This window comes from Myxocyprinus asiaticus, chromosome 16 (genome assembly GCF_019703515.2).
Source record: "Myxocyprinus asiaticus isolate MX2 ecotype Aquarium Trade chromosome 16, UBuf_Myxa_2, whole genome shotgun sequence".
Lineage (NCBI taxonomy): Eukaryota > Metazoa > Chordata > Actinopteri > Cypriniformes > Catostomidae > Myxocyprinus > Myxocyprinus asiaticus.
This window is the reverse complement of record NC_059359.1, coordinates 33,771,248-33,790,131: the sequence shown is the minus strand read 5'-3', so window position 1 is coordinate 33,790,131 and position 18,884 is coordinate 33,771,248. Positions and strand designations below refer to the sequence as shown.

Sequence of the window (18,884 nt, the reverse complement as noted above, 5' to 3'; positions counted from 1 at the left end):
GTGGGAAATTAACCTTTAATTGCCATTTAAACCTGTGTGTGTCAACTTGTGTGTCTGTAACAAGGCCAAACATTCAAAGGTATGTAAACTTTTGATCAGGGCAATTTGGGTGATTTCTGTTATCATTATGATTTAAAAAAGGAGCCAAACAACTATGTGATAATAAATGGATTCATATGATCACTATCCTTAAATAAAAGACAGTTTTTTTGCATGATCAGACATATTTTCAAAATCAATGCCAAAAGTTCACAATTTCTGCCAGGGTATACAAACTTTTGAGCACAACTGTATATTATACAGTGCATTCAGAAAATATTCAGACCCCTTCGTTTTGCTTTAAATTATTTTTATTTCACATCAATCTACACTCCATAATGACAAAGCAAAAAACAGATTTTTGATAACTAAGTGTGGCGGTGCGGTGGAGGGTAAAGATAACACTAGTACTACAAAATGAGCAAGATAAAGAAACTGACTATGCCACCCCGTTTCTGTGAACAGGGAAATTACTACCCAAAAATAGGGCACACAGATTCATTACCACAGAAGGCAAGAGACGATGTGGGTATCAATACAAAAATACTTTTATTTCACAGACAATAAATATATAATACTGTTACAGTGACAGTGGTGCAAACATTCATTTATGTTAAACAAGAGCCACTCTTCCACTCAGGCCACCAGCATTAGCATGAAACAAAAGGACCACAAAGAAAAATAAAACAAAACGGTAGTGATGAAAAGAACAAAACAATAACTGTCACAGAGGAGCATCAGTAGAACAAAACAGTGCCGTCTCACGGCGTTGTCTGAGGAGCACTCGCCCCACGGCCACTAAAGATGAAACGCCCTCAAACGAGCAGAATGACATACTAAAATAAACAAAACAATGAATTAATAATCAAAAATCCAACACCCATAATGCTAAAAGAATGAAATATACCTACCCAACAGTAAATCGCTAAAACCCATAGATCATGTGGTTACTCACAACGTTATCCGGGACCACACTAAAACAAAACATTAGCCAGTTGGAATCGACCTACCAGGGGATAATAGACAGCCTGCACCCAACTGCAAAACTGCACAAATACGACACTAACCTGGCTACAATAAGTAAACAGACACTTTAACAGTGCATATTCAACATTAGCCAAATGGCTAGGTACATACCTCTGGCAAAGCTGCGCGCATACACACAGGAGCAGTCGTAACGATGACGCATACCCAGGTGGCATAAACTCCGCTTTAAATAGGCAAGGGACGACCACTAATAGGCTGTCACTACCGTCAATCCCTTGACAACCACAAACATTAGGGCAGGACTTAACCTACCTTACCACATTTACAAATTTATTAAAAAGAAAAACTGAAATATCACATTGACATTAGTATTCAGGCCCTTTGCTATGACACTTGAAATTTAGCTCAGGTGCATCCCATTTCTCTGGATCATCTTTGAGGTGTTTCTACACTTTGATTGGAGTCCACCTGTGGCAAATTCAATTGATTGGACATGATGTGGAAAGGCACACAACTGTCTATATAAGGTTTCAAAGTTGAAAATGCATATCAGAGCAAAAACCAAGCCATGAGGTCATAGGAACTGCCTGTAGAGCTCACAGACAGGATTGTGTCAAGGCACAGATCAGGGGAAGGCAAAAAAAAAAAAAAAATTCGGCTGCATTGAAGGTTCCCAAGGGCACAGTGGCCTCCATAATTCATAAACAGAAGAACTTTGGAACAACCAGGACACTTCCTAGAGCTGGCTACCCAGCCAAACTGAGCAGTCAGGGGAGAAGGGCCTTGGTAAGAGAGGTGACCAAAAACTGCACTTATCAGAGTTACAAACGACTTGCTTTTACTATCTGACCTCGGCTGCTTCTATCTTCTAGTACCATTAGATCTTAGTGCTGCCTTTGACACTATAGATCAAGACAGTCTTTTGAATAGGCTTGAGAATAATGTTGTCATTTGTGGACTGGCATTAGAATGGTTAAGGTCCTATTTATCCAACCGCTACCAAATTGATTGTGTAAAGGAGGAATTGTCAGATCAAGCACAATTTAAGTATGGAGTGCTTCAGGGCTCAGTAATAGGTCTTCTACTTTTCTCCTTGTATATGCTTCCCTTTGGGGGACATTATCAGGATCCATGGAATTAGTTTTCATTGTTACACCAATGATACTCTGCTTTATATTTCTTTGAGACCAGATGAAATTTCCTAATTCTACATATCCAGAGGTTACCAGAGCCCACCTTATCCAGCTTCGGTCCAACCCGATGTCCCATTCCCACCGCTATGTGTCGCAGAGCGATGACTACTAACGTCATGGTTACTTGTGTGACCTCCGTTCCCTGATGGAGGGAACGAGACGTTGTTTTGATGTAGTGACACTAGGGGTCACTCTTGGGAGCATGAGACACCTCTGGTCTTTGATAAAAGGCCAATGAAAATTGGTTAGTGGTATTTGCATGCCACTCCCCCGGACATACGGGTATAAAAGGAGCTGGTATGCAACCACTCATTCAGGTTTTATGCTGAGGAGCTGATATAAGGTACGGCCATTTCAGCAGGTAGTTCAGCGTTGTGGCAGGAGGGACACAACGTCTCGTTCCCTCCATCAGGGAACGGAGGTTACACAAGTAACCATGACGTTCCCTATCTGTCACTCACTCGACGTTGTGTCGATGTAGTGACACTAGGGGTCACTATACGAAATGCCACAATTGGCTGAACTGTGTTACGTTAACTGGCGGTGTGTGGTGGGCAGACTACTGTGTGCCTCATAGCCAGCATACCAGGTTGACACGTAACCTCCCCCAACATATTTATTAGTGTCGAACCGCCCTTTGGGGACAAGTCGACTACTCAAGAGATAGAGACAGGCTTAACCCAGTTGTGGCCTCTTTTCCCCTTCTCTTTTTCCACTCCCTAAAAAAGAAGGGGGATTATCCGACTGGGCCGCCAGGTCAAGTCGGGGGGTGTCCCTCCCAAGGGGAAGACACCCCGGAGACCACACCTTGCCCAAAGAGAGGGGGGGATATTTAACTGGAAGAATACGTCACATGGTCTTTCCGACCATGTGGAGAGTCTTCAAGGTAGATCCTACCCAATGGGGGAGGAGTTACTACAAACATGGAGACTGGGGCAGAGGGGCTCTGCCCAAGGAAGACTCAGTTTGCCAACAGGGACACAAATTAGCGGAAGATATATATCACATGGGGTTAGCCTTACAGGGAACCGCCACATGCGGAGCACCTACCCCAGAACAGGGCTCTTAGTTAGCATGTGTACTGGGCTGGCAGCAAGTCTCTCCGAAAACTCGACTGCCACAGGGCTTGGAGGAAGTCAACCAGGGAACAAATTTTGTGAACACTACTGGGAATTAATGGCGCACGTCTTCAGCTGAAAAGGAGGTGGAAGGCGCTATGTGCAAGCGATACACCTGGCCGGCTATCCCGGGCTTATCCGCCTGTGTTGCGTGCCACTACCTGGGATGAAATTGGCTCCACCTGGAGGTTGTAGAACCTTGCAAAGGTGTTGGGTGTTGCCCAGCCTGCTGCTCTGCAAATATTTGTTCGAGAGGTACCCCTGGCCAGGGCCCAGGAAGCCGCTACACCCCTGGTAGAATGGGCTCCTAGCCCTACCGGGGGTGGCATGTCCTGGGCGTGATATGCCATAGTTATGACGTCAATGAGCCAGTTGGCGATCCTCTGCTTGGAGACAGTGCTTCCTTTCCGCTGTGCACCAAAGCAGACAAAGAGCTGCTCAGAGATTCTAAAGCTCTGCGTGTGATCCAAATAGATGCGTAAAGCGCGCACCGGACACAGCAATGACAGGGCTGGGTCTGCCTCCTCCTGGAGCAGCACTTGCAGGTTCACCACGTGGTCCCTAAAAGGGGTGGTGGGAACCTTGGGCACATAGCCCGGTCGGGGTCTCAGGATCACGTAAGAGTAGCCCGGACCGAACTCCAGGCACATTTCGCTGACAGAGAACGCTTGCAGGTCTCCTACCCTCTTGATGGAAGTGAGCGCAGTCAGGAGGGCAGTCTTCAAGGAGAGTGCCTTAAGCTCGGCTGACTGCAAAGGCTCAAATGGGGCTCTCTGTAGACCCTGAAGAACTACAGAGAGGCCCGATGAGGGAATGAGGCACGGTCTGGGGGGATTCAGCCTCCTGATGATCAGGTTGTGCTTCCCTAAGGACTTACCATCGACTGCGTCGTGATGTGCTGCTATGGCGGCAATGTACACCTTCAAGGTGGAAGGGGACAGTCTCCCTTCCAACCTCTCCTGCAGGAAGGAAAGCACTAATCCAACTGCGCATCTATGGGGGTCTTCCCCTCGGGAAGAACACCACTTAGCGAACAGACGCCACTTAAAGGCATACAGGTGCCTCGTAGAGGAGGCCCTAGCCTGAGTGATTGTGTCTACCACTGCAGGTGTCTACCACCGTCCAGGGGACAGACACGGAGATTCCAGAGGTCTGGCCGCGGGTGCCAGATGGTGCCCCATCCCTGAGAAAGAAGGTCCTTCCTCAGGGGAATTCACCGGGGGGGGGGGCTGTCACGAGGAGCGTGAGGTCCAAGAACCATGCCTGGGTGGGCCAGTAGGATGCTACCAGGACGACCTGCTCCTCGTCCTCCCTGACCTTGCACAGGGTCTGTGCAAGTAGGCTCACTGGGGGAAACGCATATTTGCGCATGCCAGGGGGCCAGCTGTGTGCCAGCACGTTTATGCCGAGGGGGGCCTCGGTCAGGGCATATCAGAGCAGGCAGTGGGGAGGATTCTTGGAGTCTCCACTCTCCTCTGAGGGTAACCTGTCGTGACAGCGCATCCGCTGTAGTGTTGAGGTTGCCCGGGATGTGAGTGGCTCGCAGCGACTTGAAGTGCTGCTGACTCCAGAGGAGGAGACGGCGGGCGAGTTGTGACATACAACAAGAGCGCAGACCACCTTGGCGGTTGACATATGCTACCGTTGCCATGTTGTCTGTCTGAACTAACATGTGCTTGCCCTGGATCAACAGCCGAAACCTCCGCAGGGCGAGCAGAATTGCCAACAACTCGAGGCAGTTGATGTGCCAATGCAGTCGCGGGCCCATCCACAAGCCAGCGGCTGCGTGCCCATTGCAAACAGCGCCCCAGCCCATTTTGGATGCGTCCGTCGTGACCACGACATGTCTGGAGACCAGTTCTAGGGGAATACCTGCCCATAGAAACGAGAGGTCGGTCCAAGGGCTGAAAAGACGGTGACAGACTGCCGTGATGACCACGCGATGTGACCCATGGCACCATGCCCATCTCGGGACTCGAGTCTGAAGCCAGTGCTGAAGCGGTCTCATATGCATCAACCCGAGGGGGTTGGCCACCACTGAGGATGCCATATGCCCCAGGAGCCTCTGAAAAAGTTTCAGTGGAACCGCTGTTTTCTGTTTGAATGCCTTCAAACAGTCCAACACCGACTGGCCTGCTCGTTCGTGAGGCGCGCTGTCAAAGAGACTGTGTCCAACTCCAAACCGAGAAAAGAGATGCTCTGAACCAGGAGGAGCTTGCTCTTTTCCCGGTTGACCCGAAGCCCTAGTCGGCTGAGGTGTGCACAACATGTCCCGAGAGTGAGCTAAGATTAGCCAGTCATCGAGATAGTTGAGAATGGGAATGCCCACCTCCCTTAGCGGGGCAAGGGCTGCCTCTGCGACCTTCATGAAGATACGAGGAGACAGGGACAGGCTGAAAGGGAGGACCTTGTACTGATATGCCTGACCCTCGAATGCAAACCGCAGGAAGGGTCTGTGTTGAGGAAGGATCGAGACGTGGAAGTACATGTCCTTCAGGTCTACCGCTGTGAACCAATCTTGATGCCAGACACTCGCCAGAATGCGTTTTTGCATCTGCATCTTGAACGGGAGTCTGTGTAAAGCCCAGTTCAGTACTCACAGGTCCAAGATTGGCCACAACCCACCGACGTTTTTCAGTACGATGAAGTAGGGGCTGTAAAACCCCTTCTTCATCTCGGCTGGAGGGACAGGTTCTATCGCACCCTTCCGTAGGAGAGTAGCGATATCCGCGCAAGGTAGCAGCGTTTTCATCCTTCACCAAGGTGAAGTGGACACCGCTGAACCTGGGCGGACGCCCAGCGAACTGAATCGTGTAGCTGAGTCGGACGGTCCGGACCAGCCATCGCGACAGATTGGAAAGCACAAGCTATGCGTCCAAGTTCCGCGCAACGGGGACCAAAGGGACAACGTCGTCAGACGTACTGGCAGGTGGGGCCTCGTGATGGGGCGGAGCTCGAGGTGCCACACCATGTCATGGCCGTGCTGAGTCTAAGGACATCAAAGCACTTACCTGGCTCCTTGTAACCACCCCCAGAACAGCCTGGGACGGGGGAGGAAGAGGCCTGTCCTCATGACCCATGGAGACTGTCACATCGGGGGCGGATTTGTGCCAAAGCTGGGTGCTCAGGTGCGGGAGACCGCCGCTGGAGCGCCAAACCTGCCAAATAGAGTGGTGGACGGTGGTAGTGATGACGGCCATGCACACCGGATACGTGACCCAGGGAACAAGGAAAATGCTCTTGCTGAACTCTTGAGTACTGCAGCCACTGGGGCATGCAGTGCAATTAAATGCAAAGGTAACAAAAAGATGGAGAGGTCTGCTTACCAGCTCCAGAGCAGCGGGTTTCGTAGTCTCTGGGTCGCCCATCTCGAGGGCGCTTTGAAGCCTTTCACGGGTTCTGGGCGGCCGCGAGATGGGTGGCGTCTGCTTCCTGTGGTGTGCTACACGCCGGGGCCTGGCCGTAGGGGTGGGCTGCGGTGGAGCCGGTGCAGTCACCGCAAGGGGACGCCCTTGGTGACGAGTAGACGGGGTGTGGGATCTTGAGCCGCGCCGGGGCAGGATATGCCGGATAGCCTCCGTCTACTGTTCCACCATCGAGAACTGCTGGGCAAAGTCCTAGATGGTGTCGCCGAATAAGCCAGCCTGGGATATGGGGCAACAAGGAATCGTGTCCTGTCGGCCTCACCCATCATGATCAGGTTGAGCCAAGGTGGCGCTCCTGGACCACTAATGTGGACATCGTCCGCCCAAGAGACCGCGCCGTGACCTTCATCGCTCGAAGAGTGAGGTCGGTCGCCGAGCGCATTTCCTGCATCAGATCTGGGCTGGAACTACCCTTGTGCACGCCTTGGCTTGGTGGACCTGCAGGAGAGCAATGGCATGCAGGGCAGAGGCAGCTTGTCCAGCAGCGCTATAGGCTTTAGCCATCAGGGATGACGTGAACCTACAGGGCTTGGACGGGAGCTTTGGGTGTCTGTGCCAGGTGGCGGCACTCTGCGGGCATAGGTGCACCACGAGCACCTTATCCACCGGGGGAATCACCGTATAAACCCTGGCCGCCCTGCCATCGAGGGTAGTGAGGGCGGGGGAACTGAGGAATCGGGACCGGGCAGTAAAAGGTGCCCCCCATGATTTCATCAGCTCCTCGTGCTTTTCCGGGAAGAAAGGCACTGGAGCGGGGTGTGGCTGCTTTGAGCGGCGCCGTGAGCCCAGGAACCAATCATCGAGCCGCGAGGGTTCAGGGGAGAGCGGAGGGTTCCACTCTAGCCCAATGCCCGTGGAAAGCATGTCCGTCATCTCTGCATCAGCCTGAGACTGGGAAATCGTCCCCGAAGGGGGGAGCCCAGCTGAGGCTTCTGCGTCCGACTGGACAAGCCCGCTCTCCGATGCTGTGCTCGAGAGCTCATCAGCTTCGCGGGCTCCGAACAAGAGGCCAGACTCGCCGTGAGACGAGCCGGCAGACTCATCCGGAAGCCCGATCGGGGCAGACGAGCGTGCTGGGGAATGTGAGGTCCGCGGGGGGACACCTGGCGGAGGCGATCCCATTGGGGTCCCCAAATCGCCCCCAGTGCTAGCCGCTCTGGCCTTAAACTCGTAGGTAGAAGGCCCAAGGCGGGGAGCTGCTGGGGTGGCTTGTTTTCTTACGAAAGCAAGCCACGACCGCAACGTTGCCATGGTCATGTTCTCGCAGTGAGAACATGAACCATCCACGAACGCTGCCTCCGTGTGGGTCGTGCCCAGACACGAAAGACAGCGATCATGACCGTCTGAAGTTGAGAGGTAACGACCGCAACCAGGTATAACAAACAATCGGAAAGGCGTCTTTAAAAAGATGCGTCTTTAAAAAGATGTTCCGTGTGTGCCGCTCTTTTAGAGAAATATACTCTTTCAGAAAATATACTCTCTTTTTTCTGCCGAAGCGCCCAGGGGCATTCTCTGCAGTGCACCAGTGCAGAGGAGGGAGAAGCCGCTGAAATGTGCCGTCAGATCCAGCAGAGGTGAATGAACAGTAAGAATTCAGCTCAATGAGCATGACCGTTCGGCTCCGAAGAGAAAATCTGAATGAGTGGTTGCATAACAGTTCCTTTTATACCCATATGTCCGGGGGAGTGGCATGCAAATACCACTCGCCAATTTTCATTGGCCTTTTATCAAAGACCAGAGGTGTCTCAGGCTCCCAAGAGTGACCCCTAGTGTCACTACATCGACACAACGTCGAGTGAGTGACAGATAGGGAACAATACAAGAGAACACATGACAAGACCAAAAAGGCAAGCCATGTATTCTCACACAGATACAGACCAGACAAGACATGAGTGTACACCACAAGACAAAACACAAGTGCCTGGACTCAGCCACTAAGTAAATAACCAAAGTGGCTGAATCCAGACACAAGACAGAAACAAACAACACATAAGTTTCAGGGCTCTGTTACAAAATTCAAGAAAACAAAACTAAGGGCAGAACACTGACAGGTGGTAGAAAAAGCCAGGGCAACTTCAGCCCCTGGCCCAAATGGGATACTGTATAGGTTGTATAAGAGGTGCCCGACAGTTCTTAAACTATTATAGAGACTACTGACAGTTGCCTGAAAGAAGCAGTGCATACCTTTAGAATGGCAAAGGACAGTGGCCATCTTTATTCACAAAGAACAGGAATCTGCCAACATTAGTCAGTTTAGAAGTATTGCTCTACAAGCATCCTCCAGACTGCTGCATGTAAAAAACAGACCCTTGAAAAGGCTGGAAGAGCTTTTGCATGAGCCAAGATGAAAATTAATCAAACAAAATTGCATAGCCTTTCCATTCGTAAGGGATTTAGGAGAGACCAGACATCATTTGAGGTGGATGGGGAAAGAATCCCAGTGCTGGCAGAGCAGCCTATTCAAAGTTAAGGGAGAGGGTACACAGCAGATCTTTCAGAAAAAAAAACATGGCAGGGTTGGTTCTGAAGCAGCTGAAAGAGGGCTTGGATAAGATAGACCAATGTCATGTCCAAGGCAAATACAAGGTCTGGTGTTACCAATTTACATTGTATCATTGCAAGGTGTGGCCGCTAAAAATGTGTGCACAGTGGCAAGTATAGACATAAAGGTCAACAGCTACATCAGGAAATGGCTGGGCTTGCTGCAATGTATTTCAGATGTAGCATTTTCTTGAAGAAATGCCTTAGAACTGCCATTAAATTCCATCACCCTGGGTACAAGCAGGAGAAGACCAGGCTGTTTTTAGAACTAAGGGAATTAACAGATCAGTCTGTGAGGGCTAGTCAAGCCCAGGTTCAAACAGGGTGCACTTGGAAGGCAGAGGAGGTTGTAAAAAGAGCACTTGCAAGACTGAAGCAACAAGACATTATTGGAAGAACCCAATCAGGAAGAGCAGACCTTGGATGGGGAATGTCTCCCAAACAGTGGTCAGCATCCTGTAGAATACAGAGGAAAACAATGGCAGTGACAGAAGTATCTAGGATGGAAGAGGAAGGGTATATGATTAGAGCAGTCAGCAAGCAGCAGCAAGGGCGCTAAACGGTTTGATAGCTAGGTACATCTGATAGTGTTTTGGAATCGGTTGATCTGTGGAAGGAACCCCAAGCCAGGCCAGGCCAGGCTAAGTTTTCTAATAAGATCCACCTATGATACTCTTCCAAGCCCTGGAAATTTGTCTCTGTGGTATGATATAGAGAAGAGCCGTCCCCTCTGCAAGACCCCAAGAGCAAATCTGCAGCACATGTTGGCTGTGTGCAAGACTGCCTTGGCATAAGGATGGTACAGGTGGCGGCATGTTCAGGTCCTGCGAAAGCTGGCAGAGATCCTATGGGCATGTAGAGTAAAAGCATACAAAGGCCAACATGCTTCTCAGCAGAGGTTCATTGAGTTTGTTAAAAAAGGGAGGTGCCACACAAGGCACTGCACGGAGAGAAGTAAGATCCTTCCTGGTGCTTGGAAGTGACTGGTCGATGGTGGTCTATCATGGCCAGGAGCTGAAATGTCCTTCATAGGTTGCCATTACCTCCTTGAGGCCAGACATAGTTTTATGGTCGGTATCAGCTAGAAAAGTCACAATTATTGAGCTTACTGTCCCATGGGATGAGGGACTGGAGGCAGCCTATGAGAGGAAGAAGATAAAGTATGCTGATCTGGCTGCCAATTGCAGGGAAAATGGATGGAGGGCTGCAATTTACCCTGTGGAGGTTGGGTGTCGATAATTTATGGGAATATTGATGCAGCATTTATTGAAAGACAATGGTATTATTGGATCAGTGTTGAAGAAGTCTCTGAAGGTAATGGCAGAGACTCACTAAGTACCACTTGGTACTTATCTGGGGGTGTGACAGGTCTCAGGTCAGTCTCAAGGGAAAATGAGGAAGCAGGAACCAGCTCACACTCTTTAGCTTCATTTATTACAGGTCGCTTTCCAGCACACACACTCAGAACCAAAACACTCTGTTGCTCAACAATCAAAGTAAATGTTCTCTTTAACAGAGACAGTGTCGTCTCAGTACTCTAGCTCCTCTCTCTCCTCCATTGCAGCTCTGGATGCTCCTTTATCTCCCTCCAGCTCTCATTGTTACACAAAAAAGCTGTAAGAAATAATTTCCCACTGGTGATAATCCTTACCATTCTCATCTCCCGAACACGCTCTCCATTCACAAACCGGCATTTGACCACACCCCCACCACCACAGGGGGTGGACTGAGTGGTGGAGCAAAACTATGCAAAGTTAGGTGTTGAGAGGCAGCTAACGGAGACTCATGGCTCACCTCTCATGTCGCTCTCCTACTTAATCTGTTGGGGTATTGGTTTTAGGATAGGTATTGGAGGAGTGGTAAGCGTAGTCTAAAAGCTTTTCTTTTCTAACAGAGAAGAGCCTTGGATGTAGGGTAGGACTGATCATAGGGGTCGGGTATTGAACCCTGGCTGCATGGTATGACCAGTAAAGGAACAATGTTTTGATGGGAATGTAAGAACAAGAAGAAACGGAAAGGATCTGGTGTCCAGCTGCGGGAGGTGGCAGGGAGATGTCCCTGACCACTGCCCCACCACCAGGAGATGTTCCGGGATTAATGTGGTGAAACATCTGTGATGGGTGGCTCCCGGCTAATGACCCTGTAGCTGGACAACTTAAAGCATTGGCGGAGATGTGGCAGGCATTGATGGCCAGCAGGTTTAGACAGCTTCCTGTGCATCTGATATGTGCCTAGACAGTTGAGATTGTGGGGGAAATAATTAACAAAAAAGTTCAAAGATGTTGCTGTTAATATTGCTGTTAATATTTAGCTTATGGACATTTATTTGAACATATGCCTGCCAGAGGTTTCTTCCTTATCCTAACATCTTAGGGAGTTTTCCCTGTGACAGTCATCTTTGGCTTTTTCACTCTGTAAACTTCCCTTTTCTGCTTTGAAACAATATGTAGCCTATTATAAAAAGCACAATACAAATACAACTTCACATGAGGTGTCAAAATACATTACCAAGTTTAAATTAATGCAAGTGCATAATTAAATTATATGTGGCAGTTGTCTGTGCCTCTACACTGCCTGAAAAATCAAGACGGAGAACAGAACGAAGCAAAACAATGTCTGTTGGCATCAGTTAAAAGATCCTGATTCTTTTTTCCCGTAAACACACTCCAGGACCTGGTACTAGAAACTATGTGGGTACTGATAAGCGTTTTTGTGGTTTATGACCAAAACTCCATTTGTATTCTGGTATTAGTTGATATTTGATATTTATTTTTAGCTAAAAGCATTCACTATTTGAAGAGATTTGAGTGCTATAAATCACATTTTAATGATCAGAGATAATGCTCCTTCATACCAGCTATCAAGCCAAGCTCATCAAAAGCTTCTCATCACATTAAAATATAAAGATATTCAGTATGCACTTCTATTATCATTATTTTCTGTTATTGTTACAATTACATAATTATCCTAATCTTCTTTAGTAGGTAAAGAGTGATGTGATTTCTTCAAATTAAATGTGTATCTATGTGTGTTCAGTGAGCAGCCAGCATGTCTGTCAGTTTCACCACCTGTCCACTGTCTAAAAGTATTTTCCCTCCTGTTTCTCTCTCTCCGTTCTTATCATCTCTCTGCACTTTCTCTCTCTCTGTCTTCCAAACACAGCCAATCTTAACAAACATACAGAGAAAGAGATATAATATTTAACATCTTTTAATGTCAGAATTTATCCTATAATGTATAGTATTGGGCTATGTGCTCACCTACATTGGTAAGTTAGGGATTGATTACTGTGAATTATCAAATAGAACTCCCGTCAGACTCTTGCTTACTACGCATTGTCATTTTTAACTGAAAATGTTGTCTATATCGAGAAAAACTCTAATATACAATGTATCAGGGAAATTTTAACTAATATGACGGATAAAAATAGACCATGAGGCAAATTTTACAACCCAGTCAGTCATGTAGTGCAACCACTCTATGTGACCTGTAAAGCTGGCACTTGTGTAACAATGGCAAAAAATAAAATAAAAAATTAAATACAATGAACAAGAACACAGGTCAGGCCATGTGAGGGGAGAAAAAAGCTGCATCTCTACTCACATAGGTACAATGAGTCTAAAGGACCCCCTGGAGAAAAAGGCACATTTGATTTGATTTGATTTTCTCCACAAAAACACTAAATAGCAACAAAAACAGTGTAACAAGAACACCTGTTTGTTACTATACACTGCAAAATATTCCTAATCCATAAGGTTTGATTTAGAGGTAAATTGATCTAATATCTATTACATTTTAATCTTGTAAATTTATGTAGCTAATGAAAATCCCTAAAATGTCCAGTTTTATTTTGAGACAAAATTTTGTTCAAGGTGATTAAATGTGACTTCCATTTCAATCTTCATAAAGGACTCAAAAGTATAATTCAGAAGTCTAATAAATTATTCAATATGACTTATGTCTTTTTCTGAAGGCATACTATAAGGTTTGGTGAGAAAAAAAAATCTTCTTGCCTATCTTCCTGTTTCATTGTCCTAATTGTATCACAAGTGTTCTTCGTTGTCTTGTTAGCCATTGTGTGTATATACGCCCTCTTGTTCCTTGTTTCTTGGTCGGTTCGTGTTTGTATGTTAGGGTTGCTGTTGAGTTTATGTTTACCTTCTTTGTTGAGTTATCTCCTTCTGTTTGTTGATTATTATTAAAGTTCTGCATTTGAATCCGCACTCTCTCACCTCTTCCCTTCACAAACCCTGACAGAAGAATCAACCCTAAAATGGATCCAGCAGAACTTATTGAGACTTTCCCAAGGGTCCACTCCTGCCATGGTGTACTGTCTAAAATTCTGGATCCTGGCCGCCCAATTGAACTTGAATGAGAGACCTCTCAGAGCTATAGGTATGTTCTGGTTTGGAGTCAGTGGCCAGGTGAGGAAGCTGGTCCCTGTGGATTGTGATTGTCTGTCTCTTCAAGATTTTATCCCTGAAATCTTAAGGACTCACCTTCTGCTCTCAGCTTCGGTGATACGGGAGACCCCCTCGATGGAGGCCCCTCTGCTTCTAGCTCCAGTGGCCCAGGAGACCCCTCAACTGAGGCCACTCTGCTCCTAGCTCCGGTGGTCCCGGAGTTTTTTTTTTTTTGGACTTCAGGAGCCATCCTTTAAGTGGGGGTGGGGGTGGTGGGTGTCGTTCTGTCATGTTATACTTGTGTTTTCCCCCCAAGAGACTCTTAAGTTTTTCCTCTGTGTCTGTCTTGCTGTTTCATTGCCCTAATTGTATCACAGGTGTTTCTCGTCATCTTGTTAGCCCTTGTGTGTGTGTGTGTGTGTGTGTGTGTGTGTGTGTGTGTGTATATATATATGCCCTCTTGTTCCATGTTTGGTTCTTGTTTGTATGTTAGTGCCTTGTAAGCCAGCATATATCTGTATAGTTTTATGTTTACCTTCTTCGTTGAGTTACCTCCTTCTGTTCATAAAGATATATTTCACTATGTTCTGTTCTGTTCTATTATTCCATAGTCTGTTCTGAGGTCTTTGTTGAATTTCACCCTAGCTTGCACCCCAGTCTTGGTATATGACAGAGTCTTTCTGATCTGTTATTTAGAGGATTTTAAACAGTTTCACTTTCTTTTTTTTTTCTTTTTTTTTTTTTTTACAGATTTACGAGAAATCTTGCAACATTTGAGTTGTTTTTTTTGGGCTGGACTGGAGCAATTCTAACTAATTTCATTGTCAGTGGATCTATAAAAATACAAACAATTTTAAAAAGTGAGCAAAGGGCTGGATTAATTGCACAACATCCATGTCAGCAAGATGAGTCAGTGAAAACTCAGAAAGGAATACATTTCAGCCAGACTTTGTTTACAAAGTCTCACACTTCAGAGTCTGGAAGGGGAAACCAGTCTGTTTATATTTTTCCTGGATACTGTCCCTCCCTCTCAGATCTACAGACACATCAATCATTTCTACGCTTTTCAGAGGTTTATTTGAGGCCCTTTCTGCAAAGCAGCACAAAACTATAACAATCAGGAATTTATGCTTCAAAACAGAACAAAACAATAACAGGGTTTCATGAACTGTGTGAGTGATAAATTAAAGCTGACACAAAATACAGCAGGAACACAAACTGTGCCACAGCAAAAACAAAACAAAAAAAAAGCTCACTAAAACATTATAGGAAAATGCACAAATTAAACTCCTGTAAATAAACATATGAACAATTGTTTATAGGTTTCCACAAATTAGACTGTGCAATGAAAACAAAATACAATTATTATTATTCTATTTGTGTACACAAGCATGATAAATAAGAGCATAATATCTCATTCTTTTTAGACCTTTGAGCATAAATATTGGCAAATCTTCAATGATCATATTTATTAAATTGATCGAATGACTAGTGAAAGTCACCAACACTGAATAACCCATCTTAATATAGTGATTATACAGTTCAACAAACTTTTAGTTTATCTTGTCCTGCATGTGTCTAAAGTGGATATTAAGTTCAAGGATAAACTTAACAATCATGGAACAACAGGCTGTTCGCAAATCCAGGTGAATCTCAAATCGAGGTGAGGGTTGACAAATAAGGTGTCAAATTAGATGACTATATTTAAATTAATGCAATAAGTGTATTAAGCATTTCTGCCTCTATATTGTCTGTGAATTAAAGAGGGAGAGCAGAAGAAAAGACTAAAAGAAAAATCCCAGTTCTTTCTTCTCCCTGAACGTACTCTGGGGCTGAAAACTTTGTTGGTTTTCAAAAGCATTCACTCTTTGCATATATTCATCAGTGCTATAAATCACAATTTAATAATCAGAGCTAATGCTCCTTTATACCAGCTAAGATCAAGATAAGATCATCAAAAAGTTAAAAAACATTACAATATATCCTCAGTCAAAAGCAACTTTAAGAATACTCAAATTAAATTCTTAAAATACTGCCAAAAACATTATCTCAACTGAAAAGCATGTGCTGAAGGCTAATATTTAGCTTTGGCCTACAAAATAGAATTTGCACAAAAATACTGAAAAACTCAGACATATGCATAGATCTATTAATATTATTTTCTGTTTGTGTGAGATTTACAAAAATATACATTATTTATCTTCTTCAGCAGGTAAATTGTATGTTTTGACCTCGATTGCATTCAACTGTTTCATTTGTAACTGTGTGTCTGTGTGTGTTTAGTGAGTAGCCAGTGTCTGTATATCTGTGTCAAAGCCAAACAGCTCTTTGTACAGCGGAGGGAAGAGGGAATGCACAGTGAGTGGGTACAGCTGACGAAACCACCGCAGTTTCTCAATATGCTGCGCACACAGAGACTTCAACACCGGCACCCTCTGGTACAGCTGGAATCACACATGAAACACAACATTACCAATTTAAGCTTATATACTGCACAATACATTTAAATTTGTATATTTTGTATAGAAATAACTTTTAGCCTATTTTCCTCACAATCGAAAGCCTCTTTTCTCTCTCTCCCTTATGCCTTTTACCTTAAGCAGTAGACTCTCCTGATTGTCTCTGTGCAGAATGTGACTCAGGGCAAGCTTCACATCTCTGCTTACTCTCTGCACTCTCTCTCTGTCTTCCAGATACAGCCGATCTAGACAAACATACAGAGAAAGAGAGAGATTAATCTATCCTCCTTTGATGTCATAATTTATTCTCTAATCTGTAATTATATGTCACTATTGTGCTTGCCTGCGTTGATGAGGACAAGTGCGCTAAACACCGCCATCTGCTGTTCAGTCAGTCTCAGCGCACATAAATTGTGAGCGAAGTCAAATACAGCAGCTATAAGATCACTACATGCTAAATAACATACACAAATGGAAACATAGACAGTGTCAAACTAAAACAAAAAACAGTGTCAAACTATGCTGACATTCATTCACTTTGGGGGTTAACAAGACTGATAGTAGATGTGAATGAATCATTAAATAAGTAATTAGACATTAGGCATGCTGTCAATTACCACAGAAAATGCACCTATGATGGAAGTCTATGGAGTAACCATTTTAAATGTTATAGTTCACCTAAAAATTAGAATTCTGTCATAATTTACTTAATCTCATGTTGTTCCTAACCTGTAGGACTTCCTTTCCACCATGAAACACAAAAGAAGATGTTAGGTAGAATGTTAGCTGTACAATAAAAGTGAATGGTGACTGAGACTGAACATTCTGCCTACCATCACCTTTTTTGTTCCACAGAATAAAGAAAGTCATATGAGTTTGAAACAACATGAGTATGAGTAAATGATGACACAATTTTCCTTTTTGGGTGAACTATTCCTTTAAGAGAATAGTCTGTGGGGATTACTATTGTAACCCTCTAACTGACCAAGAGATTTGAAAAGTTCTGTTCCAGCAAATTTGCCATCAAAGAATACTGTGTTGTTTTCCATGTTAAACATCCGACTCATCCGGACCAGAACCACTTCCATGGACCCTAATAAAGAAAAGAGAGAAAGGCACACAGAGAAGAAGGCAGGAGAGATCAAAATAGAATTACAGGAGGAGGAATGAGAATGGAAGGGAAGGAGACAAAGCCAGAGACAGGACAGAGAGAGACATGAGAATGGAGCCGTTAAAAATGTGGTCCTAAGCCTCAGCTTTAATTGATTAATTGGCATGTTTTGCAGAAAGATGGGTCTCACCACTCTTGAGCAGAGTGATTTGATCATTCTGACAGAGCTGACGGAATCCTGGAATACGTTTAGCAAATTCCACCACGTACTGAACGGCATCAGTCAACCGCACCGCACAGTGCTGCCACATTTCATCCACTGACTAAAGAGAGAGAGAGAGAGAGAGAGAGAGAGAGAGAATGTTAGGAGGGAGTAGTGAGGGAAACCAGATACATGAGAGAACTGAGACTGGAGAGAATGTTTCAAGTACATGTTCAGATTTCCAGTTATAAGTTTGGACACACTTGAAATGTTTCTTATGGTCCTAAAAACCTTTTTATCTAAAGGATTATGCTTAAATGTTTAAAAAAAAAAATAGTTTTGTAGACAAAAATAAATTATCTACATATATATTTTTTAATAAAACTAACATTTGAATTATTTTATCTTTTTAATGGGTGAGTTGGAATGGATAGTGAAGGAAAAGCAGCCAAGAAATGCCTAATATACATGGGAACTCCTTTAAAACTTTATTGTTTATATAGCATCTCATATGGATACTTCATGATGTTGGTTGTGCAGAGCTGTAATGTGGAGAGCTGTAATCTTAGCAAAGAATGGCTCCTTTGAAGAAGTTAAAATATAAGATAGTTTTGATTTGTTTAACATTTTGTGATCACTACAAATTACATTCTTCCTTTTGTCTTATTTCATAGTTTTGATGACTATACTATTATTCAAATGAGGAAAATATTAAATAATAATGAGATGAGGTGTACAGTAAATAATTACAAATACAGTAAATAATATATGAGTAGGTGTGTTCAAAAATTGTTATGTTAGTATAAGTGTGGATATTAGATCAGAAAGAGGAAGGTAAGAATAATACCACAACTAATGAACTAATACCACAGTATTTAATGTGGTCATCACGGTAACACTTGTGCTACTAATAGAATAATAGAGGAGTTGTACCTTGCTCTGGTAAGCATGGATCTCCACCCTGCTGAAAACCTTCCATCTGAGAGTCTGCAGCTCCTCTGGATGATAATGAGTTGTCTCTCTGTGGGAACGCACAATACTCGCACAGAGCTCCTCTGCCAAAAATTAAGATTAAAAAAGAGACAGAGTGTCAGTCAGAATTCACAAAATTCAAACACTACATTATATAGTTTAATACTCTGTATTTACTTCAAAACCCATTAAACCAGGGGATTTCAATGTAAAGTTTATAAAGAAAATTTTTTACTGTGAGAAAAATTGTTTTACATAATATAATAAATAAAACAAGTTTTTTGTAAATCAAATAATTGCCTTTTATATTGCCATTGTTCTAACTCCAAAACAACCAGTTAAATTAAAATATTATCTGAATATTTTTTACTTTGTATTAAACTGACACATATAATAAAATAATCATGATAAATCTTATTCTCAACCAGTCTTTA

The 18,884-nt window shown here is 44.5% G+C and overlaps 1 protein-coding gene and 1 long non-coding RNA gene across 3 annotated transcripts in view; one reads left to right on the top strand and one right to left on the bottom strand.

Annotated features, from left to right (window-relative positions):
• The window catches only part of LOC127454590 (uncharacterized), a 66,143-nt gene extending 51,970 nt beyond the window's left edge, over window positions 1-14,173 (top strand). The window contains exons 2-3 of the long non-coding RNA XR_007899573.1: window positions 13,561-13,698; window positions 13,816-14,173. This is a non-coding gene — a long non-coding RNA (uncharacterized LOC127454590). The remainder of the gene's footprint in view (window positions 1-13,560; window positions 13,699-13,815) is intronic.
• A 596-nt stretch (window positions 14,174-14,769) lies between these two features.
• The window catches only part of LOC127454579 (nuclear receptor ROR-alpha A-like), a 46,793-nt gene continuing 42,678 nt past the window's right edge, over window positions 14,770-18,884 (bottom strand). For both annotated transcript variants that reach the window (XM_051721870.1, XM_051721871.1), the window contains exons 6-11: window positions 18,412-18,533; window positions 17,467-17,599; window positions 17,151-17,258; window positions 16,509-16,619; window positions 16,301-16,410; window positions 14,770-16,150 (exon numbers count right to left, since the gene is read on the bottom strand). In XM_051721870.1, coding sequence (XP_051577830.1) covers window positions 15,986-16,150; window positions 16,301-16,410; window positions 16,509-16,619; window positions 17,151-17,258; window positions 17,467-17,599; window positions 18,412-18,533 — 749 coding nt within the window. In that variant the 3' untranslated portion in view covers window positions 14,770-15,985. The remainder of the gene's footprint in view (window positions 16,151-16,300; window positions 16,411-16,508; window positions 16,620-17,150; window positions 17,259-17,466; window positions 17,600-18,411; window positions 18,534-18,884) is intronic.